Source organism: Siphateles boraxobius, unplaced genomic scaffold (assembly GCF_051911475.1).
Source record: "Siphateles boraxobius isolate OS27281-9 unplaced genomic scaffold, OSU_SipBor_1 18, whole genome shotgun sequence".
Classification (NCBI taxonomy): Eukaryota; Metazoa; Chordata; class Actinopteri; order Cypriniformes; family Leuciscidae; genus Siphateles; species Siphateles boraxobius.
In genome coordinates this window covers 5773675-5800090 of record NW_027508788.1, presented here as the reverse complement: position 1 = coordinate 5800090, position 26416 = coordinate 5773675, and the positions used below count along the sequence as shown (strand labels likewise).

The 26416-nt window shown below is 37.0% G+C and overlaps 3 protein-coding genes, 1 long non-coding RNA gene and 1 pseudogene across 6 annotated transcripts; 3 read left to right on the top strand and 2 right to left on the bottom strand.

The window, feature by feature from the left end:
- The first annotated feature begins 2048 nt into the window (after window positions 1–2048).
- On the top strand, window positions 2049–3338 carry defbl2 (defensin, beta-like 2). The gene is made up of 3 exons (XM_077232700.1): window positions 2049–2181; window positions 2499–2616; window positions 3186–3338. Exons 1-3 carry the CDS (start codon window positions 2124–2126, stop codon window positions 3211–3213), a joined length of 204 nt encoding a protein of 67 aa, XP_077088815.1. The 5' UTR covers window positions 2049–2123; the 3' UTR covers window positions 3214–3338.
- A 1336-nt stretch (window positions 3339–4674) lies between these two features.
- wdr73 (WD repeat domain 73) lies at window positions 4675–9232 on the top strand. The gene is made up of 8 exons (XM_077233036.1): window positions 4675–4852; window positions 5002–5069; window positions 5156–5241; window positions 5330–5418; window positions 5726–5793; window positions 6003–6164; window positions 7937–8299; window positions 8438–9232. Exons 1-8 carry the CDS (start codon window positions 4800–4802, stop codon window positions 8674–8676), a joined length of 1128 nt encoding a protein of 375 aa, XP_077089151.1. The 5' UTR covers window positions 4675–4799; the 3' UTR covers window positions 8677–9232.
- A 399-nt stretch (window positions 9233–9631) lies between these two features.
- LOC143740902 (sialidase-3-like) lies at window positions 9632–12961 on the bottom strand (annotated as a pseudogene). The gene is made up of 3 exons (XR_013204913.1): window positions 12885–12961; window positions 10738–11019; window positions 9632–10652 (listed from the first exon to the last, which is right to left on the bottom strand). The product of XR_013204913.1 is annotated as a sialidase-3-like (transcript).
- Window positions 12962–14627: 1666 nt separating this feature from the next.
- LOC143740900 (sialidase-3-like) lies at window positions 14628–16997 on the bottom strand. The gene is made up of 3 exons (XM_077233035.1): window positions 16643–16997; window positions 16284–16532; window positions 14628–16037 (listed from the first exon to the last, which is right to left on the bottom strand). The coding sequence occupies exons 1-3, from the start codon at window positions 16661–16663 to the stop codon at window positions 15111–15113; spliced, it is 1197 nt and encodes a 398-aa protein (XP_077089150.1). The 5' UTR covers window positions 16664–16997; the 3' UTR covers window positions 14628–15110.
- A 6751-nt stretch (window positions 16998–23748) lies between these two features.
- On the top strand, window positions 23749–25671 carry LOC143740705 (uncharacterized). 2 transcript variants are annotated; one of them, XR_013204881.1, is made up of 5 exons: window positions 23749–23792; window positions 23955–24023; window positions 25012–25113; window positions 25192–25319; window positions 25629–25671. It is a non-coding gene; the product is annotated as an uncharacterized LOC143740705 (long non-coding RNA). The 2 variants fall into 2 exon arrangements; XR_013204882.1 differs by having other exon boundaries at window positions 25192–25307; window positions 25510–25664.
- The last annotated feature ends 745 nt before the right edge of the window (window positions 25672–26416 follow it).

Here is a 26416-nt window from a genome sequence, read left to right as displayed (position 1 = left end):
ACGTGAGAGCGACAGGTCTGTAGTCATTAAGTCCAGTGATTTTGGGTTTTTTGGGGACAGGAATGATAGTGGAGCGTTTGAAGCAGCAGGGAACTTCACACTGCTCCAATGATCTGTTGAAGATCTGCGTGAAGACCGGGGCCAGTTGGTCAGCGCAGGCTTTTAAACAAGCAGATGAGATGCCGTCTGGGCCTGAGGCTTTCCTAGTCTTCTGTTTTTTGAAGACTCGGCTCACGTCCTCCACACAGACCTTAAGCTCAGGTTGGATGGCAGGAGGGGGGAGTGATAATTGGAGTGCAGGAGGTGATGGTGAAAGTGTGAAGTGCAGATCAGACCGGGTGTGTGGTGTGAATGAGGGCTTTTCAAACCGGCAGTAAAATGAACTTAAATCGTCAGCCAGGTGTTGATTGTCCACAGATCGAGGGGATGGTGACTTGTAGTTGGTGATGTTCCTCAGGCCATTCCAGACTGATGATGGGTCGTTGAATGAAAACTGGTTTTTCAGTTTATCAGAGTAGTTCCTTTTAGCAACTCTGATCTCCTTTGTCAATCTTTTTCTGGCCTGGTTATACAAGATTTTATCCCCACTTCTGTAAGCATCCTCTTTGGCATGAATTGACATTTAAATGTCCTCATTTGCATCGGACTATCCTTTACTATCAGATTTGAAGGGGACTTACGAGTTTGAAAGCAAGGTCAGTTGTGCTCTCATTGTCACGACTCGAGGCACTTCAACCTTCACCATGGTATATCAGGAAGCCGTTGACTCCATTTTTTTCCTTCTTTTATGTCGGGCAGAATGTGGGAGATCCAGTCGCCATGGTTTCTAGCTGAAATAAAAGTAGACTAAAAACAGGGAAATGTGACCATTAGCAGACACAGAAAGCTTAAAAGCCTGTCACATAGCATAATTGTCTATTATGTATAATTTTCCTCAGCAGTAAGGCAAAGTCAGAAACAAAGTGTCTGTAACCACATGCGTGCATGTGCACCTTAGAGAAGTTTTAAACCAGTATATATTTTTCCCAACCTGAATCTGTTTCAGTCCTTAGACCCAAAAACAACTACAGTGAGATTAATTTCAAATCTCTCTAATGTTCCCTTCTGTCTCCAGGGGGAATGTTTTTGTATTTGGTCGCTCCATAATGACCTTGTGATGCATTAGATGACGCACATTAGAAAACGGCTAATAATGCCGTGACCCATTTTCACTCTTTTTAGCAACTTAACTCGCTTTAACTCATACAATACAATTCCCCATAAGCTGAGCTCTGTCTTCAAAAGAATGTGGTTTTACCCTCATTTCACTGAACAATGTGAGAACCATGAATAATCTGCTGTAATAACAGATAAGACTGTTTGATTGCTATCATGAACACATCAAGGAAGCAAGCTAAAATTCCTGCAGAAAAGGAAATGGGAGGTGTGCTAAGATTTGATTTAAATAAAACAATGCAGCTTTATTAAGTAACATATTATTGACCTCATATAATTTGAATTCCAATATACAAACATACTGAGACATAAAGTGAATTGAGAAAAGTTTTTTAGCCATCATCAATTTAGTCACGTTCATATTTGCTCCTTGACTTTTAATGCTGCAGTGACATCTGCTGGTTATTTCATAAAACACATTTTTCAGGCTAAACTGAGATTATACAAGAAAGGTTGACACAATATTAATTTCAGTAATTGATTTATCCTTAAAATCAAACAATATATACAATGAATGATACATTATAAGCCTGTGTGGTTAAGTATGCTATATGAGGGACTTAAGTTTACTGGCAGCATGAATATTGTCTCTAAATATTTTACACCATATCATTTAGAATAGAGAAGACTATCTTTACCATTCCTTGTCAGAATGATAAATCCTTCTGACAATCCTGTACTTTGAATGACACTGCTTTTTTAGATGCTATAGACCTCAGTTGCAGACTAAAATTACTCTGGTAAATGTTCAGGCCAGCAGTTTTCCTGGACAAAATCTGTTCTCCTAATTTTAAGATATTTTCTGGAAAGTGTAAAGCTCTAAAGCTCCTCCCCTTTGCCTCAATGTTGTATAAATGAAACACTGACACTGCCATCAACACAGCTGAAGAGACTGAGACTGTACAGCTATGAAGAAACTTGCCATGATTCTGTTTGTTTCATTGCTTGCACTCTTTGCAGGGAATGGTAGGAATTTCTTTCTTTTTTTTTGCTGGCTTTTTTTGGTGTTTGCATGTGTATCTCTGTGGATTAAAGTGAAGGATGAGAAATATTAATTTAGAATACAGAGAAGATTGATTTTATAAATGTATTATAATAATATTTCTTAATGAGTTTGTAAAAGTGTTGCTTATTTGACACACATATTATTTTTCAGGATATCTTGGATTTTTAGTCATAACATTTGTTTGTTTTAACCAATAGCATTAAAACTTGTGTGCACAGATGATACTAACATTTTATACATGCACAACAATACATTTTGGATATGATTTTGTATATAGTGCATAATGCTGAAGTGCAGATTCAGAATTGGACTTGTGACTATGGAGGACTCTGCCGTCGGTTCTGTTTTGACCAAGAATACTTTGTTGGTCACCATGGTTGTCCACGCAGATACAGGTATGTTGATATAAGATTACAATAAATAACTGAAAATATATTTTATATTTATGTGAAATAGTATATAGATATGTAATATATAATATCGTTTATAAATACTAACCAAGGCTGCATTTATTTGATCAAAAACTCAGTGAAAACAGCAATATTGTAAAATATTACAATTTAAAATAAGTGTTTTCTATGGTAAATATATTTTAAAATTGTGATTTAATTCTATGATGACAAAGCTGAATTTCAGAGAAAAAATGATAACTTGCATGCTCAAGAAACATTTCTCATTATTATCAATGTTGGAATTGTTTTTTTGTGGAACCGTGATACATCTTTCATTTTATTCTTTGATGAATAGAAAGTTCAAAAGAACAGCATTTATTTGAAATAGAAAGCTTTTGCAAACATTATTTGCTTTCACTTTTGATCAGTTTAATGCATCATTGCTAAATTTAGTTATTGATTTCTTAATGTATTTTTTTAAAACCCAAACCGTATTGTATATAATACTTTAGGATTCATTAAACAAATGTAAAGGTCGTAATTCCTAACATTGATTTATCCATTATTTTCAGATGCTGTGCTGTGCGGTTGGAAAAATAACATAATCTTAGACCTCAACTGATGATTCATTTAAAAGCTACATACTCAGAAGAACAATGTCATCACCAAAGAAATCTTTATTTAGGTTTAATGCTGATATGTGGTGAAAGAAACTATTTCTTTATCATTCAAAGTAGTGAGTCTTTTGACATTTAACAAGGATTTTAAAGAGATGAAAATAATGTTCTTGTAAAAAAAATTCTTGTTTGAAAAACAAAAAAAATCATCTGAAAATTGTGAGACATGCAGAATAAGAAGCAGATGAAGTAATGAGGTGTGGAGCAGTGCAGTTGCACAAGGTAATGGTATTTTAGCATAAAACATAAAGTGAGTAAAGCTGATGGGAGAGCTAAAGCATGCCACCTCTGCAAATCCTGGATTACAATTAATAAATGGTTCTTTTTCAAGAGAGGCATGCCAAACATTGCCAACATTCAACTCTATTCAGACTGTGTTTAGTCAAAGGATGGTCTGGTTTAAGTGGCGCTGGCTTTGCTTGGCATTGTACAGCCACTATAGAGACAATAACACATCCAATAAAGGGTCTGAACCAAATGCACTGCTGCTTTTCTAAATGAAATGCCAACAGTTTTTACTCTTGTTTACTATCCCAGGCTTTTCTGTTTTATTTATCTACTTTGTTTCTTTATACGACACAATAAACCAGATTATGTGGTTTACAAAAAGTCAGTTGCCATTTCCTGTGTGCTAAAATCAGCTTTTATTGTTCAATAAACTATGCCTATATTTTCTTGGGCAATAGTGAACATATCTAACAGCTTGTTTGTAGCCAAGATAGAGGTAGGTGCATTTTGTTTGCGCTGTTAGAGATATTCAAGTTATTAACATTTTTCCTCTATTAAACAATTATAAATAAAGAATTCAAGATATCAGCCATCTCTATCCAATCATATGTTGATTTCCTGACAGACTGAAGAGGCCCGAACCTATCAACTTATATCAGACCAATGAATGTCAATGAAATTACAACACAAAGTTTATTTTAAGCCTAAACAAAAGTAGAATGAATGATGATTATTTTGAACTTTATGTTGCTTAAAAATCCTCTTTGTAGTCAGAGGTGTCAAGCCCAGGTTCAGAAAGTAAAATTCCTTATCAGTATTTTGTTCCAATCACCTGGTTTTGCTAATTAGCACAGTTTTTCAGTCAGGAGATAGAACTAATAGTGAAATCAGCTGGCTGAGTTCATGGGTGGAATAAACATATGGCAGGACTTTTACTTTCTGACCCCTGGAATTGACACCTCTGTATGTAGTGGACGTAAGGTCCTAACTGTGCGTGTTATATTTACGCCAAAGGGTGCCATTTGCGTAGGATATGTACGCTTTGGCAAAAGCGTCGTATATGACGCATTGGGATGAGAACGCGTTGGGAATGAGCGACATTCACCTCGTGCCGCCAGATGGCGACAAGGCAACACGGACTTTAAAAACACATCAGGAGTAGGCTACAGAAGAACATGTCCCGGAAATATTAACCCTTTTTTAAAATATCTCCCGATGAATATGGAGGCCTGAGAGATTTATATATTATTACTTTGTTTTGGAAGTGAGCACTCATTGAGCATGGACATATCCTCTGATGAAGCTGATGACTGGTTTATGGAGTCTTTAAACACGTGAGTCTGACAGCAGCAGACTATACTTGCATTTAATTGCTGTATAGTGGTTGTGCCTCAACATTCACTGTGTTTTCTGCCTAGACGGCATGTTTGGGCATCAGGGGCTCGTTTCATCATCTGCTAACTCTGCGTCTTCTTGATTTCAGATACAAAGACCTGCATGTATTTCAACTGGAGCATCCGACAAAAGTAATTGAGTGGACGGGTGATAAAAGTAAAACATCTCTGAATCCCTGAAACATATTGTTGACCGTTAAAATATCAATTTCGTTAAAGGCAGTTTTCTTTTTTATATTCCAGGTATTTGTGTTGCAGGATACACTGGAGCAAAAAGTGAAATCTTAGAGTTACTTCTGCCTCTTAAGTTATATGCAGGCGACAACCAGGTGAATAAAGACATCAGAAATGCAATTCTGGTAACCCATGTATTTTGAATGTGCAATTCATTTAACTGCATATTGTTCACAACTTTAGGGTCTTTGTGCAGAAAGAGACTTCAAAGTACAGCGTGGTGGCTTTTCAGAGGAACCTGTTGAGTGTTTGATACATATCCCTGGAACGAGGTAAGAATTAGATATGTTCAGAACAGAAGTGGACATTAATGTCATCTGCTAATGGGATAGTTGATAATGCATTTATCAAATCTTGTCTATTGTAACTATCTAGTTCAAACTGCAGTTTGATTTGACTGTCTACAACAGCAAGATATTGAGAAATGTTGAAGTCTTCTCAGTTTAAAAACGTATAAGCCTATATACTTTGCTATGTATGCATGATTACACATACATTCCCTGGCTGCCTGCAGTTAACTAGTTTGGAACCACTGGTCGAGACTTCTTTTTCTTTCGTAATATCAGCTGTTCTTTACAGATGTGTGGTGACTAGTGGAAGTTCTAGCTCGACATTGCAGATTTGGGATATTGGAGTCGATGATAGTGGTAGGATTTATGTCTGTGTAGTTAATTACACAATAAGAAAATAATTATGTATATTTTGAGCCCTGTGTAATTGTCTACAAACTACTAAATTATTATCATTATTTTATTTATTTATTTTTATTTTATTTTAATTATTATTATAAAATATTCTTATATTTTTGGATTCATGGAATATGTGTTGCATTTTATCTTACCATTTTTCAATACAGATGTTATAAAAAGGACTGGAGTCATAAACCTCAAGAGCAGATCAACAAAAGGCATTAAAATAGCACCTGGATTTACAGATGATCCAACAGTTCTTCATGGTTCTTGTATAAGTGATGCTCAGCTGACAGAGATAGCAACAGGACGGGTTCTGTATACAGTAGGTAATATCAAAACCCATTACCTTTAACCTTTTTTACTGTTGTTTTCAATGTGTTTTAGTTGAAATATTAGATATTTATGTATTTATTAAATATTAAAACCCATTTTATTTACATCAGTTAATGAGTTTTAATTGAAATATTAGTATATGTACTACAGGTCCTTCTCAAAAAATTAGCATATTGTGATAAAGTTCATTATTTTCCATAATGTAATGATAAAAAAGAGGCCAAAAATCTCAAAAAATTAGCATATTTCATCCGACCAATAAAAGAAGTGTTTTTAATACAAAAAAAGTCAACCTTCAAATAATTATGTTCAGTTATGCACTCAATACTTGGTCGGGAATCCTTTTGCAGAAATGACTGCTTCAATGCGGCGTGGCATGGAGGCAATCAGCCTGTGGCACTGCTGAGGTGTTATGGAGGCCCAGGATGCTTCGATAGCGGCCTTAAGCTCATCTAGAATGTTGGGTCTTGCGTCTCTCAACTTTCTCTTCACAACATCCCACAGATTCTCTATGGGGTTCAGGTCAGGAGAGTTGGCAGGCCAATTGAGCACAGTAATACCATGGTCAGTAAACCATTTACCAGTGGTTTTGGCACTGTGAGCAGGTGCCAGGTCGTGCTGAAAAATGAAATATTTATCTCCATAAAGCTTTTCAGCAGATGGAAGCATGAAGTGCTCCAAAATCTCCTGATAGCTAGCTGCATTGACCCTGCCCTTGATAAAACACAGTGGACCAACACCAGCAGCTGACATGGCACCCCAGACCATCACTGACTGTGGGTACTTGACACTGGACTTCAGGCATTTTGGCATTTCCTTCTCCCCAGTCTTCCTCCAGACTCTGGCACCTTGATTTCCGAATGACATGCAAAATTTGCTTTCATCCGAAAAAAGTACTTTGGACCACTGAGCAACAGTCCAGTGCTGCTTCTCTGTAGCCCAGGTCAGGCGCTTCTGCCGCTGTTTCTGGTTCAAAAGTGGCTTGACCTGGGGAATGCGGCACCTGTAGCCCATTTCCTGCACACGCCTGTGCACGGTGGCTCTGGATGTTTCTACTCCAGACTCAGTCCACTGCTTCCGCAGGTCTCCCAAGGTCTGGAATCAGTCCTTCTCCACAATCTTCCTCAGGGTCCGGTCACCTCTTCTCGTTGTGCAGAGTTTTTTGCCACACTTTTTCCTTCCCACAGACTTCCCACTGAGGTGCCTTGATACAGCACTCTGGGAACAGCCTATTTGTTCAGAAATGTCTTTATGTGTCTTACCCTCTTGCTTGAGGGTGTCAATGATGGTCTTCTGGACAGCAGTCAGGTCGGCAGTCTAACCCATGATTGCGGTTTTGAGTAATGAAACAGGCTGGGAGTTTTTAAAAGCCTCAGGAATCTTTTGCAGGTGTTTAGAGTTAATTAGTTGATTCAGATGATTAGGTTAATAGCTCGTTTAGAGACCCTTTTCATGATATGCTAATTTTTTGAGAGAAAAAAAATAGCATATCATGAAAAGGGTCTCTAAACGAGCTATTAACCTAATCATCATTTTTTCATGAGCTGTATGCCAAAATCATCAGTATTAAAACAATAAAAGACCTGAAATATTTCAGTTGGTGTGCAATGAATCTAAAATATATGAAAGTTTAATTTTTATCATTACATTATGGACAATAATGAACTTTAACACAATATGCTAATTTTTTGAGAAGGACCTATATGTGTGTGTGTGTATATATATATATATATTTCATATGATTTTAAAAAAAAATGTTTTACAGGAAATGAGTCCTTAGATTCAGTGAGTGGCTTACAGTTTGTGAATGCTCATGCGTTTCTCATTTGTGCGAGGAATGGCACTCTGCTCATGGGTGACACAAGAGATCCCTCAACTGCTCATTATCCTCTGGAAGAGAGTAAGAGTGGTTTGCACTGGTCATTTGGGTTGAGGAGTGACATCTCCCAGTCCGAACCTTCTGTTGTAGCAAGACTCTCATCCTCCGCTCACATTCTGCTGTCAGACCTAAGAGATTTACGGAGTCCAATTTGTCAAACCCAACTAAATGTCCAACACAGTCCACCAAACAATGACTTTCTGAACATTTCCTGGGCTCCTGTTCTCAACAGTTGTCTGTCTGTGTCTGGTAAGTAGAGCTTTTTCCTTTCTGAAATGTCTTGTAAGGTTGAATTAATACAAATTGTTGTATATGTATTTCATAATGTGAACCTGTGTGAAGACCATTGATTACTCTTCAATGACATGACAATTTTCTTTTTTCAAGGGTTTGATGGAATAGTACACATTTATAACACAACAGATTGGAGCACAAAGGCCCAGAGCCCTCAGCCCATTTTTTCTCACAGAGGTCATGTAATGTCACATGATGCAAAATACAGTGGTTCCCCAGCTGTAATCACCACCCATTCTTGGCATCATTCACGACCAAACACTCTTCTCTCAGCAGCTATGGATGGATCTCTACATGTATGGGACTGGGTGGACATAATCACTGACAGATGATGTTGCTGATCATTAGATAATACTTATCTGTGATGCATGCAATAAACCATATACATGTTTTTAACAGATTTGCATACTATATTTCTTTACAAGTATATGAATTAATATCAAACAATTCAAAAATAATGTCTTTGAGCTTTTACAGTGACTGTTAAGTCAATAAACTATATTATTACACGGCTCTCTGGAATACTTTATTCTGCTTCATTAAAACAGCTGGCGTCATCCTGCGTGTCAATTATCGATAGTAGTGAAAATGACCTCAGAGGACGTCAGTGTTCATATTATGTAATATTGTTTCAGTGTTTGTCCAGTGACTGTTTTGACGTTTTGGACTGTTTTTGTTGCTGTGTTGGCAACGGACTTCATTGTCAAGTATACAAAACAGAAGAGAACCCATTATGTATGATGTTTAAAAATGAGGAAACCATGTTCAGGTTACATTTGAATGTTTATTCATGTTACATTTGATTGTATATTAAGATCTCTGCCACAATATGTTGCATTTAGAAGTCAGTTGCATTTCGCACTAATTAAAGATGAAACATGAAATATATGCTTTAAATTGTCCATTATATGAATTTAGTGTGTAATAGATCAGTTCAAGAATTATATACAACACATCATTTACTGCAAATTGCTGACAGTGACTATTATGTTGAATCTCTGGTTCCAAATAGATAGTGTCCAGAACATTATTAAAAGAAGCGGTTTGCAGCAACAAACCGAGTGGGGAAAAAAGTATGTAAAGGATTTCTGCTGGGTTTTTTTGTGTTTTTTTATGACATTAATTATGCATGAATTAGAGGAAATTATATTTTCTAGAAGTTTTTCAGCTTACATAATGTTATGAATGAACAAATTAAGGAGATACTCGCATTGAAGAAATTAACATAAAATACATATTTTGTAATAGCTCTATAAAGTAGACTATGTAATGCTATAAAAGAAAAAAAAGAAAAGAATACAGATCAACAATTCATTTGAAAGTACGTGACTCTTGAGTATTCAATTAATACTAAATATACACATTCACATTTATTTCTCAGGGAGTTCGAACAGCAAAAAGGCTATTTCTTCATTCTCATGTTCCTTCCCACACTCCAAGAGACAAGCAAAGTATCCAGGCTCATACTCAACCAGATCTAAATATGCACTGGGACCATCATGTAATATAAGTAAAGGTTAATTCGGCCACCCAGAGGAATCCAAAGGGGATTTATTCAAGTAGAGGCCAAGATCCACTCTCTTTTTAGGATTGGATGGATGAGAGTAGAGCAGCCATGTCTTTGAAGGACTACTCTGTTCAAGAAAATGCAACACACTGCCTTGGCAACATTTTCCAGTCTCTATTAGTTTGTTTGAGGTTAAAACTTTGTCAAAATCCTCTCCAGAGTTGTAGCTTAGTGCCTCCGTTCTGTAGCCAAGGCGGGTTCTGGCATTGCAATACAGCGTACTGGTACCTTTGTCATCTATGATCTCAGCCATCTGACACTCACATGACTCAACAGACATTTGTTTTCCCGTTTTCCATGTGCCTCCTTTATCATCGCTGTTGAACGCTAAAGCATAAGGTGTGAAACAGCAAAATGATAAGCAGAAACATGATGTGCAATCAGTTTGGCCAGTGTATCGATATGCATAGGCTGGTATAATCAGTCTCCCGCTTTTCATTTGAACACCATGTCCTGGTCCAACAACAAAGGGGGCCCAGTCCTTCACCTGCTCACCAATTACATCTGCTGTCAAGTCTGTAATATGGCTCCAGGTTTTGCCAGCATCCTTACTGGTTACATAACAAAGTCGTCCTTGGCTCTTATTTGTCCGTATTTGTTCGTATTCAGAGACCCCATTGGGAACACACACAAAAAACAGCAAAAGTGTCTTGGAATCTCTCTCATAGACCGGACATGGATTCATGCTGCGGTGGTTTGGTAGACAAGCTGAAGTGAGCAACTGATGACAATTGACCCATTGAAATAAAAAAGCATCATGACTGTTTTCATGCCAGGTTGTGTAAAGTATGAAATAGCGAATTTGTTAAAAAAAGTATTTGTACCTCAACTTCTTTAATCTTCTTGCCATTATTCCATGTTCCTCTTCTCATCACAAGCACTTCTGCACTTGTGTCACTTAATGTTTTTCTCTTTTCAGCAAAGGCAAGGAAGGTTGATCGTCATTGTGATACACGAGAGCTGGAATTCTGTATGTCACTTGTTTTTTACAACAGCAACACCAACTTTGAGGCTGTTCCTGTTTGTATAATGTAGTTGTGTTTATGTTTTTAAGACAATCTAAATTGCTTCTTGATGGTGTCTTGTTACCCATTGTTAAAGTTGAGCTCTAGAAAAAGAATAAACAGCATCAGTATCATTAACAAGACAGTAGTCAGAAAAGGGTTTGAATACTTATTGAAGTAGAAAATATTTTTTTTATATCTTGTTTATGTTTTATCATTTAATCAAATCTAACAATCATATCTTGAGAAATAATATAGTTTGTTGTGTTTATTCTTAATATCATTTGAAATGTACAGTATGTTTAATGCTCTTTTCATCTATTATCCTTGATGTCTCTCCGTAGTTGACTTGGTTAACCTTTTGTTCTTTTCTGTAGATGTGTGCAGAAGTCTAACAGCCAGAACACAGCTGAAACAAATGTTTATTTTAAATATATATACAGTGGATAGTATAAATGCACACACCCATGCTAAAGTTGACTAAAAAGAGGAATAAAAAAATCATCTTTTGGAAATTGATCTTAATGCCTTAATTTAAAAAATGAGGAAAAATCCAACCTTTAAGGACACCAATTTTCTTTGTGAATGAATAATGTATCGTAAACAAATAAATGTTCTTCCTTAAAATACGGGTTGCGTAAGTCAGGACACCCCTATGTTAAATTCCCATAGAGGCAGGCAGATCTTTATTTTTAAGGGCCAGTTGTTTCATGGATCCAGGATACTATGCATCCTGATAAAGTTCCCTTGGCCTTTGGAATTAAAAAAGCCCCACATCATCAAGTTCCCTTCACCATACCTAAAGATTGGCATGGTGTTATTTCAGTTAGGCTAATAGCTGGTATGATTTGCATTGAGAGATGATCTTATGGAAAGAGTCCCATGCCAATCTCTCTATTTTAGCATGGGTGTGTTCACTTATGCTAGGCACTGTATAAGTTTGTAACATGTTTTCAGAAAAAAAAAACATCTAGCAAGTAGAGGAAAGGTGTACAGCTGCAGTTTCTTTAGATACCAGTGTGTAGTGTGTATTGAGACTAATTTCTGTATTTCTGTTGCATATGGTCTAGAATAAAATGACAAACTGTCCTTTCACCAAAGGCGCATCTGAACCACAAAAGCCAGATATCTAATCTTGCAGCTGTGTCTGGTGAGGCTTGTTTCAGTAGGCAATTAAAAGAGGAACTTGGCTTTGCTCATCTTTAACTGTATAAAAAAGGAGGTCAGTCTACTGTATACTCTTGGACTCAGACTTTTGCTCTTTTGCAATTTGTCTTACGGAAAGAGAGATCTCTCGACAATTTTGCTTTTCTATAGGCAAGAATATTATACCCAGAGTGTGACATATTTTATTTAGAAATATTAGAAGTGATTTTTATCTGTTCATGTTATGCTTCTTTACTCATGATTATGGATGAAATATTATTATTTCTCATTTATTATTTGATCATCTGCTGCTAAGAAATAAAAATTGATTTTATCATCTGACTGTATCTCCTCGCATGACTTATGCAAGTAGTGCATTTTTATAGTAATTATTTTTTTGATTTGCAAAAAAGTCATGATTCTTGTTTTTGCTTTTTCATTATGAGGTGAATATATACAGTATATATAATATAGTATACTGTATATAGCTTCTACTGCCACATTATCATTGCTCCTTCCAAAATACACAATACTCAATAATCAAAACAGTCAAGAGAGACTCAGCCCGAATGAAAATGTCATGCCTTCCTTCACAGGTATAGGACAAAGTATACAGGAATCATATAGCACTGTCTCACGTCCAAAACTACACAAGAAGGTTTTTGACCTTTTTAAACAGGGGTGCTTTATTATTACTATTATTTATTATCTAATTTATACTTAAAAATAAGTAAATGACAACATTTTGGTTTACCGTAACCTATATGGGGAACTTCCATGGTTTCTGTCCTTGTTGATAATTCTCCATTAGACTGATACTCACAGAGAGCAGCAAATGATTCTCACATCAGGTTTGTCACCACAGACACTACAGGAGCCTCTCATCAGGTCTAATCAAAACATGCTGAGCATCCTGTATTTATAATATATCAACACAGGAATTTTCAGACCCTAGGTTAAACATTAAAGATCACGATAAGTAACAGTTAGCATCTGGTTATATATTGATAATTATATAATTATTGATTTGACAAACTACACACATAAAACAAAGGTTCTTTATTGCCATACAAGAACAAGCATTAACATCCATGGAACCTTTCCACTGCACAAAAATATTTTTTCTTTTTCTTTTTATATTTCTCACCACACTGGGACAAGGTGATTCATAGTCAACAACAAACATGGAAAACCGAAAGTATGTACTTATTTTAAATAAATTCTTGACATTTTTTTCTCAACTAAAAGACACTCAACACATGTTTATCTCTCTCTCTCTCTCTCTCTCTCTCTCTCTCTCTCTCTCTCTCTCTCTCTCTCTCTCTCTCTCTCTCTCTGTGAAGAGTGTGATGTTCTTGCTTTTTAACTTCAGGGCATTAGTCTTTTGAGAAATACTCTCCTGGAATGTGAAATATACAGTATGTTTTATTTCTGGAAATCGTTTGAAAAAGACTGCAATGCAAAATAGAGATAGATTGCATTAGTTCTCCTGTTTGACACAATCTTAAATGGCTATGTTGGATAAAAAATATGGTTTTATATAACTGTTATTTATTACATTCAATTATCTAGCATATGTCATATGGCTATCGCTGGGCAAAAATCTGGTGATCTTCCAAGTTAACGCCCATCCATTGTGATTTGTACTCTCAGACGGACCCATCATGTTTACCGAACTGGGTATAGGCAAATCATTGACAGATGAGAATATCTTTTATCACTAAGAGCTAAATGAGTTTAAGACTTCATTTTTCACTCCAGTCTGTGTAATGAGCTTGTAATGGCAACATTTGGTGTAGGAGAATTATTAAATAAATAAGAGCCTTGTCAAATGCATGTTACATGCATGAACTATAAATGCTGCTAACTTAGTTCATTAACATTATCTCATGTCAAAAATGATTAATGGTCTCTCCACCCCATATGTTGACAGTCACACCTCTGCACAAATTGATCAGAACACTAGGCCCTTATCTTTACTGAGCACTCAAATAAAAGTAACAGTAAGTGAAAAGTATAAGGTGTGATACAGCAGAAGCAACAGAATGTGCAACACAATACTAATACCCTATAGGGTTTTTATTTTCTAAATATATTCAGTGATTTCAAGAGTCTACAGCTACAGAAAACCTACAGCTTGCAAATTTTACATTGGGATCATAATGGATGCTCAATTATGACAAATTTCAACCAGAGGCATTGAAGGGTTGCATTCACTTTAATATTTTTAGATACAACTCAAGCACTAAAGGACTACTTAAAGAAGTTTGTAACAAATGAAAAGAAATAAAGCATAAGAGCAGTGTAGGGTTGGAGGAAGAACTGTTGCGGTGGTGAGGAAAGCAGCTGGCTATATACTTTTGCAATAGAAAAAAACTGACATTAACAACAAAAATTGAATAATAGCACAAAACTGCTTTGCATTATTATTAATGGATATTTTTGGCTAGATAAAAATGATACATTAGAAAGTATTTCAATGACCTACATTACCATTCAAAAGTTTAGGGTTAGTCTGATTTTTTTTTTTAAATACAGTACTGCAATACTGTGAAATATTATTGCCATCAAAAAAATTAATTTATTTCAATGGCAAATCTGAAGTTTTTAGCATCATAACTCCAGTCTTTAGTGTCACATGATCTTTCAGAAATCATTTTAATATGCAGATTTGGTGCTCAAGTAATATTTCTTATTATTATCAAGGTTAAAGACAGCTGAGCAGTGTGCTGCTAACATTTTGCGAAAATATGATATTAATAGTTTCTTTGATGAATAGGGAACAGCAAGATGTAAACAACAGCATTTATTTGCAATGTAAAAGTCTTTTGATTAGTTATTCATTTAATGCATCTTTTCTGAATAAAAGTATTCATTTCTAAAATCAAAAATTTTACTGAACCCAAACTTTTGAACAGTTTTTTATAAGATCTTCATATTTTGAAGATCTAAAATGTCTAATTTCAGTTTTTTTTAGTACATGTCCATTCTTTTAGTAGTATTATAATCATTTGCAATCTAAAAGAAAATGTTGACTAGTTTTGCGGTCTCATTCAGCGCCTTTGGCCTGGATGACATCACTGAGTTTAAAAAGGGCAAAAGCTATGCCTTCAACATAACTTATCTCTCCACATTCTATGAGACAGGCAACGTGTTTTCCATCCCCACACTGAGCCAGATCTGAGTATCCGCTTGGAACAAAATGGATGATTAATTTATGATCCTCCCATCCAGAGGCATCCAAATGGGTTTTATTCCAGTAGACGCCAAGGCACGTTCTCTTGCTTGGACTGGTTGGATGGCAATAGAGTAGCCATGTGTTTTCAGGAGCTTGATCAGGAGCAAAACTCAACACACTTCCTTGGCAACCATGTCCAGTCTCTGCCAGCTTATGTTCAGATAAAAGTTTATCAGAATTTTCTCCATCACTCTTACTTAGAGCCTCGACTCTATGGCCGGATGTACTTCGAGCATTGCAGTACAGTGTACTGTTACCTTTGTCGTCTATGATCTCAGCCATCTGACACTCACAAGACTCACCATCTATAAGTTTTCCTACATGCCAAGTGCTTCCTTTATTATCACTGTAGAATGCAAATGCACGCGCTGTGGGCTTACAGTTGAGTGGGTGGCAAGGATACACATAGGCCGGGATAATCAGTCTCCCGCTCTTCATTTGAACACCATGTCCTGGTCCAACAGCAAAGGTGGCCCAGTCCTTCCCCTGCTCACCAATTACATCTGCTGTCAAGTCTGTAATATGGCTCCAGGTCTTGCCAGTGTCCTTACTGGTTATGTAACAAAGTTGTGCCTGATTCTTATTTTTATGTATTTGTTTGTGTTCAGAGACCCCAGCAGGAACAGTGATGAAAAACAGAAAGAGGGTCTTGGAATCTCTCTCATAGACCGGACATGGATTCATGCTGCGGCAGTTTGGTAGACAAGCTGAAGTGAGCAACTCATGATCACTATTCCACTGAAAAAAAGAGAAAATAATAAGAATAAACATTGTGATAGTATTCATGTCTTATTAAAAATCTTCTATTGAAATACAAAGTTTATGCTTATTACTCACCGAATAAATAAATGGACATGAAATATTGATTTGAGTTTAAATGATTTGATAATTTTACTTTTAGGCTACAGGCCTAATATTAATACTGAAATTCCAGAGAACTAAAATAATGTACAAGACTAACTAAATATTAATGTAAAGTCTCACCTCAACTCCTTCATCTTTCCATATTCCTTTTCTCATCACAAGGACATCTGCATCTGTGTCATCAGCAGTTTTTCTCTTTTCAGCAAAAGCAAGGAAGGTTTGATTGTCCCTGATATAGATGAGAGCTGGAATTCTGTACATCACCTGCTCTCTTTCAGAGTTGTGTTTCTCCTGTTTGAATAATGTTGTTAGTGGAAAGGGTCTTGATTTGCTTCCTGGTTGTGTTTTGTCCATTATTAAATGTAAGTTCTAAAAATAGAATAAGCAGTTTTATATTAACATTCACGTGGTGGAGTCTTATATAGGGCTTGTTTAAGCTATATTTATGAAAGAATACTGCATAGAATATTTTGCTGTACCCTGTCCTTCCTATCCTTCATCTCCTGGTAAACTATTCACAGAGAGAATGCACTGTTCAATGTATGGGTTTGGAGTTGGAGAGTGTGCATTTCCCCTACTTAGATCAAATTACAAGCAGTCATAAAGCAAACCATACCACGAAGCACGTGCACGACAAATAATGCAAGTAAATGAAAGTAATAAGTAGCCTACAAGTAAACAACATGAAAGTAAAAGTGACGGTTCGACGCTTGCCGCCTTGAGTGTTAGCTACTTTTAGCCAAACTTGTTCCCGTTGTTTTCCACTGACTAGCTGTAGTTGCCTTTTAAAGCGTATTGCAGTAGGCTACTAAAGCGTACTAAATAACAACGCAAAACAAGCTAATATGATACAGCATAATTGAACGACATACTTGCAGAAATGTTATTGTCTTTTTTGCAACAAAAAGAAAACTGAGTTGCAGACTACTTTCACCTGACTTCCAACGAGAACCAAACAGGTGCTGGGTTTTTTTTTTTTTTACTGCGACAACAAGATGAGTAGATTAGGGGGGGGGGCGCGGGGCACAACCTAACGCAGGGTTAAATGTACCTGGACGCAGCCTGGAGAGGATTGTTAGGAAAAGGCCATTCAAATGTGTGTGGGAGCTTCACAAGGACTGGACTGAGGCTGGAGTTACTGCATCAAGAGCCACCACACACAGACGGATCCTGGTAATGGGCTTCAAATGTCGTATTCCTCTTGTCAAGCCGCTCCAGAACAACAATTAACGTCAGAAGCTTCTTACCTGGGCTAAAGAAAAAAATAACTGGTCTGTTGCTCATTGGTCCAAAGTCCTCTTTTCTGATGAGAGCAAATTTTGCATCTCATTTGGAAATCAAGGTCTGGAGGAAGAGAGGATAGGCACAGAATCCAAGATGCTTCAAGTCCATGCAGTGTGAAGTTTCCACAGTCTGTGTTTGTTTGGGGAGCCATGTCATCGGCTGCATGGTGTTGGTTCACTATGCTTTATTAAGTCCAGAGTCAACACAGCTGTCTACCAGGACATTTTAGAGCACTTCATGCTTCCTTCAGCAGACAAGTTTTATGGAGATGTGTTATGTTCTGGGTGGATAGTAAGCACGACACCGTATATCTTCAATGACTCGTATTTATTTCCATCTCAACTTCACATACGCTGTGCAATAGAAAGCATCCTGACCAACTGTGCTACAGTGTGGTATGGGAGCTGTTCTGTTGCAGAGCGCAAGGCACTGCAGCGGGTGGTGAAAACCGCCCAGCGCATCACTGGGACTCAACTACCTGCCATCGAGCACATCCAGAGTAAACGCTGTCTGCACCGAGCTCGCAGCATCCTTAAGGACTCCTCTCATGCAGCCCACAGACTGTTTTCTCTACTGCCCTCCGGCAGGCGTTTCAGGTGCCTCCGGACCAGGACCAGCAGACTAAAGAACAGCTTTTTCCCCAGAACTGTCACTTTACTGAACTCTAACCCTCACTGATCCCACTCCCCTCATATACTGATAATCTCTCCTCTCCCTCCTCACACCTAACTCCATTTTGTTATTGGTTATTTGTTATTTGCAATGCTATAATGTTAATTTGCACTGCTGACTATTATCATAGTAACAACTGTTTACATATGCATCTTGCACTACTCACCTGACTAGAATATCAATTTGCACTGCCGACTGTTTATTTACAGTACCAATTGTTTACATATACATTTGCAATACCGTACTTTAACTGTAATATGCAATTACTTTCCATTGCACTTTTACTCGGATAGCTTCTGTCCAACTTAATTTGCACTACTTTAAATCCATTGTTATAATGTTCATTTAGCCTTACTTATTACATATATCTATCTGACAATCCTGTTTATAGTAATAACCATCTGTTTATTATGCTCACATTCTGTATATTATCACATTCTATATATTTACATTTACATTTATTCATTTAGCTGACGCTTTTGTCCAAAGCGACTTACAATTGCTATATACTGCATGTCAGAGGTCGCACGCCTCTGAAGCAACTAGGGGTTAAGTGTCTTGCTCAGGGACACATTGGTGTCTCACAGTGGATTCGAACCCGGGTCTCTCACACCAAAGGCATGAGTCTTATCCACTGCGCCATCACCACCCACATTCTATGTATATCACATAGTATACTAAGCTCACATTCTGTTTATAGTAATAGCCATCTGTATATATATATTCATAGTACACATTCACCTGTAAACTCTGTTTATAGTAATAATCATCTGTATATTATGTTCATTGTACATATCTGTAAAAATTCTGTTTATAGTAATAGCCATCTGTATGTAAGGAACTCAGCTTTTTGGAAATATTAACAATCAATAATATCTTGTTATTATTAATTATAAATATTTGGGTCAGTTAATTGGATTAACTTGATGTGGCTGAATTAATATTACAATCAATTAATCAGTTCTTCCAACGAACTCTTTTGATTATTAATTTATTCTAAGAAAAGGGTATCTTCCATGGCCACCGAAGAATAATTATTTCTTCGCCTGTACAGTACTTTGAGCCAGTAGCAAAAACCGTGATCGTAAAGTGACTTGTATTGCAAGCAAAACAGAACCAAATACATATTATGTACAAGTTTTATTAACTAAATATAGATATTTATATGAATATAAATAAACTAAACAACATACACACATGAATACATAAATAGGTTAGTGATAGGATGAAATTGGAAAACGGAAGAGGGTCTATGAGAAGAACCATCAGAATTTCATTTTCACATTTCATTGAATTGAATACTTGCATTTGTAATGGGAACAATTCTTGAAGTTGTTGAAAATTGAAGTCGTTGATGGTTCCGGCAGTGTCAAGTGGAAGTTGGTTGAGCGTTCTCTTTCTCCAGGACCGCATGGCTGGTTTGGGCAAGGCCTGGGACTCTGTTGAGGCCACGCCGAGCACCCAGGAGAAGTGAGGAAGTCAGAAGGATGCCTGATTGGAGTCGTTGTTGGTTGGAGTCTTTGTTCCAAAACTCTTGAGATTGTCCTTGGTTCTTTGTGAGAGAGTCACCTCTCTTTTCCATGAGGCCGGATCTGGTTGGAATCGAGGCCTGCTGGGCCCTGGGGCCCCCGTGGAGGGGGAGGGGGCTCCCCAGTCTCACCAGAACAGTGTTGCGGCTGGATGAAAAAACTAAGAGAGGGCGGTCACTGTTGCCTGCCTCTGATATACCCTGAGAAAAGAACCAACCCCTAAGGTTTGAATGGACCTATGAGTAAGGTGACATGTCCGAGAGGGGAAGCGGCTCTTAGTTGATTTATGGTCTTTGTCCCCAGCATGCTTAGACTGTTCATTCAAGCTCAAATAGACATAACAAATTCACATTGCATTCTAAGAGAAGGTGATGTACATCAAAGTGTGTGTCATTAAATGAGGATTAATTTGCTAGGAAGCATGATACAGGTGAGGTTATATTGACCGTTGGGTGGTTGTTCAACCAAATACACCCCAATCAAACATACCATGTTGTTATACCTAATAGTACACGAGACAGTAAATCATCACAGTTTCTGTGAGGCATGTTCCTTCATAGATCAGAGTAACACCGCAAAGTTTATTTAATTAAAGATGGTCTCTCTCTCTTAAGCATGTGGCGCATGTGGCCACATTCCTTTGAGGTCGTAAAGTCTGTTATCAGTCTTAAAGTGTTCTGTAACCGGACACCCGGCTGACAAAGTAACTTCATTTGTGAGGTTAGTTTTGGGGGAGAGTTTCATAGACCTTTATATTCATTAAATATAGTGAATATGAATAATTAGTGTGTGTCTGATTGGTCCAGACCCTACATGTATATTATATTCAGTACATATCTAGCTTTAAATTCTGTTCACAATAATAGGTATCTGTATATCATATTCATAGGACTAATCTATCTGGAAAATTCTGTTTATAATAGTATTCAACTCTATATTTATTCAGTACATATCCATGTACTGCACTTACGGAACCATTGTATATCCTGCACTTGCTGCTATTGCACTTCTGGTTAGACCCAAACTGCATTTCGTTGCCTTACCTGTACTTGTGTAATGACAATAAAGTTGAATCTAATCTAATCTAATCTAATGTGTTGACCGTAACTTCCCATGTCTAACCCCTCGTCCTCTTCTTCTTCCACCCACACCTCTATCCTATTCCAACACAGCGTCTCTAAAGGTAGCATTATGAATTACAGTATAGGACACAACAAGATGCTGACTTCATTTTCCAGCAGGAATTGGCACCTGCGCACACTGCCAAAAGTACCAAAATCTGGTTCAATGACCATGGGATTACTGGGCTTTATTGGCCAGAAAACTCGCCTGAACTGAACCCTATAGAGATGGGGCATTGCCAAGAGAGAGATGAGAGACATGATATCGAACAATGCAGAAGAGCTGAAGGCCACTATTGAAGCATCCTGGTCTTCCATAACTGTACGTTCACACCGCCGCCGACTTGAGCGTCAAAGAAGCTCTGGCCGCTCTGTCAAGGACGCTTGTCAAAAAGCACGGGGAAGCTCGTTGACACTTTGGACGCTCTGACGTAGCAGGGAAAGGAGAAGTGTCACAACATGAAATGTAATAAACAGAAAAAAACAAGCAATACATTGAAGAAACCTTTTATAATGACAGCATTTTTATAACTGTTTTGGTCACTTTTGGTCGGGGAATAAAATAATAATTAGCTATTATTATTATTATTATTTGCATTAGGCTATTATTTGCATTAGTGCAATTGGTCAAATCTTTGTCACGGTGAGCAAATGAATTGCATTCCCATGCCTCGTTCTTTTGTAACTGGTCCCTGTAAGCAAACAACGTCATATCATATATGTTAGGAAACCCAGCAACAGCGATTATCAGCTTCTCCTCCATTTTGTCGGAACTAATGTTTTGGTAGGAAGGAAAGTTCACATCGTATGTTTCTCCGGAATCAGCCAGAGTGAAGGACGTCTTTATTCTGATTGGTTTCTGGCGTTTTGCCGCTGCTTGCCGCTGAACCGCGTCATAGCTCATTACCATAAAGTTGAGCTTCTTTCAACTTTCTGATTGACGCTCAAAACGCTCAAAACGCCCAAAACGCGACGCCGAGGGATTTGACGCTCCTTGCAGCTGAGAGAAGCCAGCTTCCATTGAAAATGAATGACTTCCGGCCGCTTTGGAAGCTCAAGTCGGCGGCGGTGTGAACGCACCTTTAACACCTCAGCAGTGCCACAGTCTGATAGCATCCATGCCATGCCGCATTGAGGCAGTAATTCATGCAAAAGGGGCCCAAAACAAGTACTGAGTGCATGATTATACTTTTCAGAGGGCCGACATTTCTGTACAGGTGAAACTCGAAAAATTAGATTATCATGCAAAAGTTATAATTTTGATGATAATGGCTTACAGCTTATGAAAACCCCAAATTCAAAATCTCAAAAAATTAGAATATTACATGAAATCAATAAAAAAAGGATTTTAAATACAGAAATGTCGGCCCTCTGAAAAGTATAATCATATTAGTTCAATATATTAGTTTCACCTTTTAATCTGAATTACTGAAATACATGAAGTTTTGCATGATATTACCATTTTTCAAGTTTCACCTGTATTTAAAATCCTTTTTTTTTTATTGATTTCATGTAATATTCTAATTTTCTGTGATTTTGAATTTGGAGGCTTTCATAAGCTGTAAGCCAAATTTATTACAAATAAAGGCTTGAAATATCTCACTTTGCATGTAATAAGTCTATATAATATATTAGTTTCACCTTTTAAGTTGAATTACTGAAATAAATTAACTTTTGCACGATATTCTAATTTTGACTAGTTAGTCAGGATCAAGCAGGTTGTGTTTCTGCTCTTTTTCTCTCACTGCCAGAAGACGGTCTCACGCAAATTTGTGTAAAGTTTTATTAAGATTTCGTGAAGATAGGCTACTGGAAAAAGAGCGTTTTGACACCATTCAAGTACAGTAACATCGGCAGTGTAAAAATTCCAGTGTTAAAAGTTATAAATTCCTAAAGAGTTAAATTAACAATCTACAATGTTGCACTGAAAGTGCAAAAAACTGCGGAACATGAAATCCACGGGGAGGAGTCGGATCCAGATCCAACTCCTCCCACCTTACATACACCTAAACCTAGCCAACTCCGCCCCCTGATCCCTAAACACACCCCTAATCCCTAAACCCAACCCTAATCCTATCCATCTCCACCCCTTGGATCTTGATCCGACTCCTCCCCGTGGATCTCATGTACTGCATTGAGGTGCTATTGGAGAACCGCGCCGAATTATATTGACTCCGCCCCTCGATGACTGCTGCCTCGCAAGACGACACGGCTATTTTATCTTAATGCGACCGAGACGGTAGGTTGAATCGCTTTTCTCTTTCTAAAATTAAATAGTAAATGCATTTATTAACATTTTTAGTAAACTATGGTGGTGAACACATTTAGAAATGAGTAATTGCGCGTTTTTGTATGGATTAAGGAAGCTCGTCAAGTTCATGAGATGCAGAGATGTACAGAAGAAAAAAGAAGAAAACATTTCTCATGCCGATTTAATTCAAACTTTTAAAATGCATTTGTTGGAATGTGCTTACAATTTTTTATGTATATATATATACAAATATATATATATATTTAGCTTCTTTCATTTTGGTTTGTTGACAGCCTTCATGAAAGTAAGCATTCCCGCCTCAAGTCTCGCCGAGGCCTGGGTTTACGACGAGCCTGGCACTGAAGCTGATGAGGAGGTCTGAAGCAGCACTATTTGGGCTTTTATTCTGCGCAGATGAGAGAATTCTTAAAATGGTAATACATTTCATATATTTTTTTGTGTGTATAAAAGTAGCTGTGTTATACATTAAAACGTTAACCATTCCGTTTTCGTGACGCATGCGCATTATTAACGCAGTCAATGTTAAACGTTAGGAGTGAATGACATAACTTAATCTCAATGTTGCTTGTTCTTAGCAGCATTGAATATCATGTCGTCATATCTGCGTCAAGACAAAAACTTCCTACCATCAAGTTTTTTTTATGACAGTTAAATTCAAACATTGTAAAAGTGAGTTGAAGCTAATCTATATATCCGTCTGTCTTCCAGTTCAGTCTACAGGTATTTGCGTGAGCACTGGCAGAGCATACAGGTATTTTAGATTGAAATCAGTCTTTATCAATTCATACTGCATGTTATTATAAATTATGTACTAACTATTTATCTGTCTGTTTTTTATTAATATGAATCTGTATTTTCTGACAAATTATGGGTCAAATAAATTCTAAACAACATGTCTTTAAATCGAATGAAGGAAGCTCCTCTTATGAGATTGCAACAGAAGTGAAGAAAGCAACAGAATGCTGAAGATTAATCCATAATTGTGAGTATCATTATATTTTATTCTATGTACAAATTTTAATACATGACAAATGAACATGAAAAATCTAAACCTAACTGGGCAACCACACAATCCCTTTGTTCAGACCTGGAATTTACATGTGTCGTTGGTGATTGATTTGTCTTGATTGTCAAAATGGCATAGTGATTGATGTGTCATCATGAATTGTGTAAATTCAAGATATTAAACTGCAAAAAGTTAAAGGGTTAGTTGACCCAAAAGTGTAAAATTGTCTTTTCTCAACCTCATGTCATTCCAAACCCGGAAAGACTTTCGTTCATCTTCGAAACTCAAATGAATGTATTTTAAATCTGAGTGATTTCTGTCCCTCCATTGACAGTCCACGCAACTACCATTTTGACGCTTCAAAAAGGTCATAAATGGTTCATAAAGCTAACCTATATGAATTGAGCGGTTTAGTCCAATTTGTCTGAAGAGACTCAATCGCTTTGTGATAAATAGATTGAATTTAGACTTTTATTCACATATAAACATTAATCAAAAAACATAAACAGAAGAAAAATAAAATTTGGACTAAACTGCTTGGTTCATATGGATTAGTTTTAAGATGTCTTTATGAACTTTTAAAAGCGTCAAAGTGGTAGTTGTGTAGCTGTCAGTGGAGGGACAGAAAGCTCTCAGATTTCATTAAAAAGATCTTCATTTGTGTTTCAAAGACAAAAGAAAGTCTTGCGGGTTTGGAACGACATGAGGGTGAGTAAATTACAGAATTAAATTTTTTGGGTGAGCTAACCCTCTATTAAAAGAATGTGGCCTAGACCTCATCTGAACGATCGAATCTCAATGCGTCTTGGGGGCGTTTACACCTGTACTTCGAGTTGTTCATTTGTGCGTCACCCAAGACGAATGTTAATGCCAGGTGTGAACGGCACTACTCTGCCCGGCACTGAGAGAGATTGGGTTGTCATTATGCTATGTAACTGTTGATGTTTTTTTGATTTTTGGTTAGAAGACCTCAACTAAGTTCCTGGAAAGGCTTCTACCAAGAGCTTCAAGGACCTGATTGACTCTGCAGAATCTGTTGTGAAAGATGAAGAAACTGATGATTCAGGTTAGACTATAATTCAGAATAAGATTATCTATATGCGCACATGCATTTTTTGCTGAAGTTGTCACATCTGTAATTTAGAATGGGGCAGCAATCTTGCATCAATTTGTCTCCTCCTTGATTTGATTCCACCATCACCACAAGGCTGCAAGAGACCTGGAAAGATGTGCTCATATCAAGCTGAAAAACACCTGGTTGTCTTCAAAAAGGTAAATTTGGGCATTTCTGTCACTATTTACATTACATTTATTCATTTAGCAGACGCTTTTATCCAAAGCGACTTACAAATAAGAACAATAGAAGCAGTTAAACTAACAGTAGGACAACAATACGTACGTGCTATAACCCCTCTCAGTTTAATTTTAGTGCAGTTTTTTTATTTTTTTTTAAATAGAATAGAAGAGGAGAATTTATTGTCTGCCTCAAAATATTGCAATTTGGGTTGACTGTATTGTGGAAAACTATAAAGACGGCCAATTGGAGAGCTGACTTTGATTTGTTATTTTTGTCTTTGGCAGAGACCAGCATACAAAAACACCTTGATTGCATTGAACCGACCACCACACAGCATCCCTGCTCGCTGCCGGTGGCAATAAACTCAAATACTACTACTACTACTACTACTACCTGCTCACTGATGGGACAAAGAGGAACTGCATTCATGGATGGTACACAACTGTCGACAAGTAGTTTACTGCAATCTTGTTCAAATCTACCTGTCACATTTGTTCATGTCTTGGCTAATTGGATGATGTTATGCTTTTTTAAATCTTTTTTTTTTTTTTTTTGCTTTTCTTTGCAACTCCTCATGAATGTGATAATTTGACCTTTTCACATCTGGCATATGTTTTAAAGGAGCCACTTTGCCCATTTGTTGAATAAACTTTGGATTTGCACATCTGTCTGAAGACTCTTGATTTTATGTCTGATCTTGTACATTAACACTATAATAATGTAAATTGATTTTGCACTGAACAGAATACTTTGTAAATGACACTTATAGTGTAATCCAATGGATTTAAACCAACAGCAGGGGTGTTAAAACCCCATAGTGTAAAAATTGTAAGTGTAACACTTGACACTCGCAGTGTAATTTTTCTACACTGTACGGTGCTATATTAACACTGTAAATTAAACACTACAAACAGTGTACTTTTTACTCTAGATAGAGTGGGACCATATATGATCTGGAGTAGTGTTAAAATTAACACTTTAAGTGTTAATTTGACACTGCGTTTTTTACTGTGGATATAGAAATTTTTTCATCATACATTTTTTTGGTTTCTGTTGGGTGTGTAAATCGAAC

What these genes read in the sequence shown, in the direction of transcription:
- wdr73 (XM_077233036.1), top strand. Translation starts at nt 4,800, where the DNA reads ATGGACATATCCTCTGATGAAGCTGATGACTGGTTTATGGAGTCTTTA. An exon ending in ATACATATCCCTGGAACGAG is followed by an intron (nt 5,419 to 5,725) that starts GTAAGAATTAGA and finishes TGTTCTTTACAG; the next exon opens with ATGTGTGGTGACTAGTGGAA. An exon ending in ACGGGTTCTGTATACAGTAG is followed by an intron (nt 6,165 to 7,936) that starts GTAATATCAAAA and finishes AATGTTTTACAG; the next exon opens with GAAATGAGTCCTTAGATTCA.
- defbl2 (XM_077232700.1), top strand. Translation starts at nt 2,124, where the DNA reads ATGAAGAAACTTGCCATGATTCTGTTTGTTTCATTGCTTGCACTCTTT. An exon ending in TGCACTCTTTGCAGGGAATG is followed by an intron (nt 2,182 to 2,498) that starts GTAGGAATTTCT and finishes TTTTGTATATAG; the next exon opens with TGCATAATGCTGAAGTGCAG. An exon ending in GGTTGTCCACGCAGATACAG is followed by an intron (nt 2,617 to 3,185) that starts GTATGTTGATAT and finishes CATTATTTTCAG; the next exon opens with ATGCTGTGCTGTGCGGTTGG.
- LOC143740900 (XM_077233035.1), bottom strand. Translation starts at nt 16,663, where the DNA reads ATGAAGGATAGGAAGGACAGG. An exon ending in TGAAGGATAGGAAGGACAGG is followed by an intron (nt 16,533 to 16,642) that starts GTACAGCAAAAT and finishes TTCTATTTTTAG; the next exon opens with AACTTACATTTAATAATGGA. An exon ending in GGAAAGATGAAGGAGTTGAG is followed by an intron (nt 16,038 to 16,283) that starts GTGAGACTTTAC and finishes TCTTTTTTTCAG; the next exon opens with TGGAATAGTGATCATGAGTT.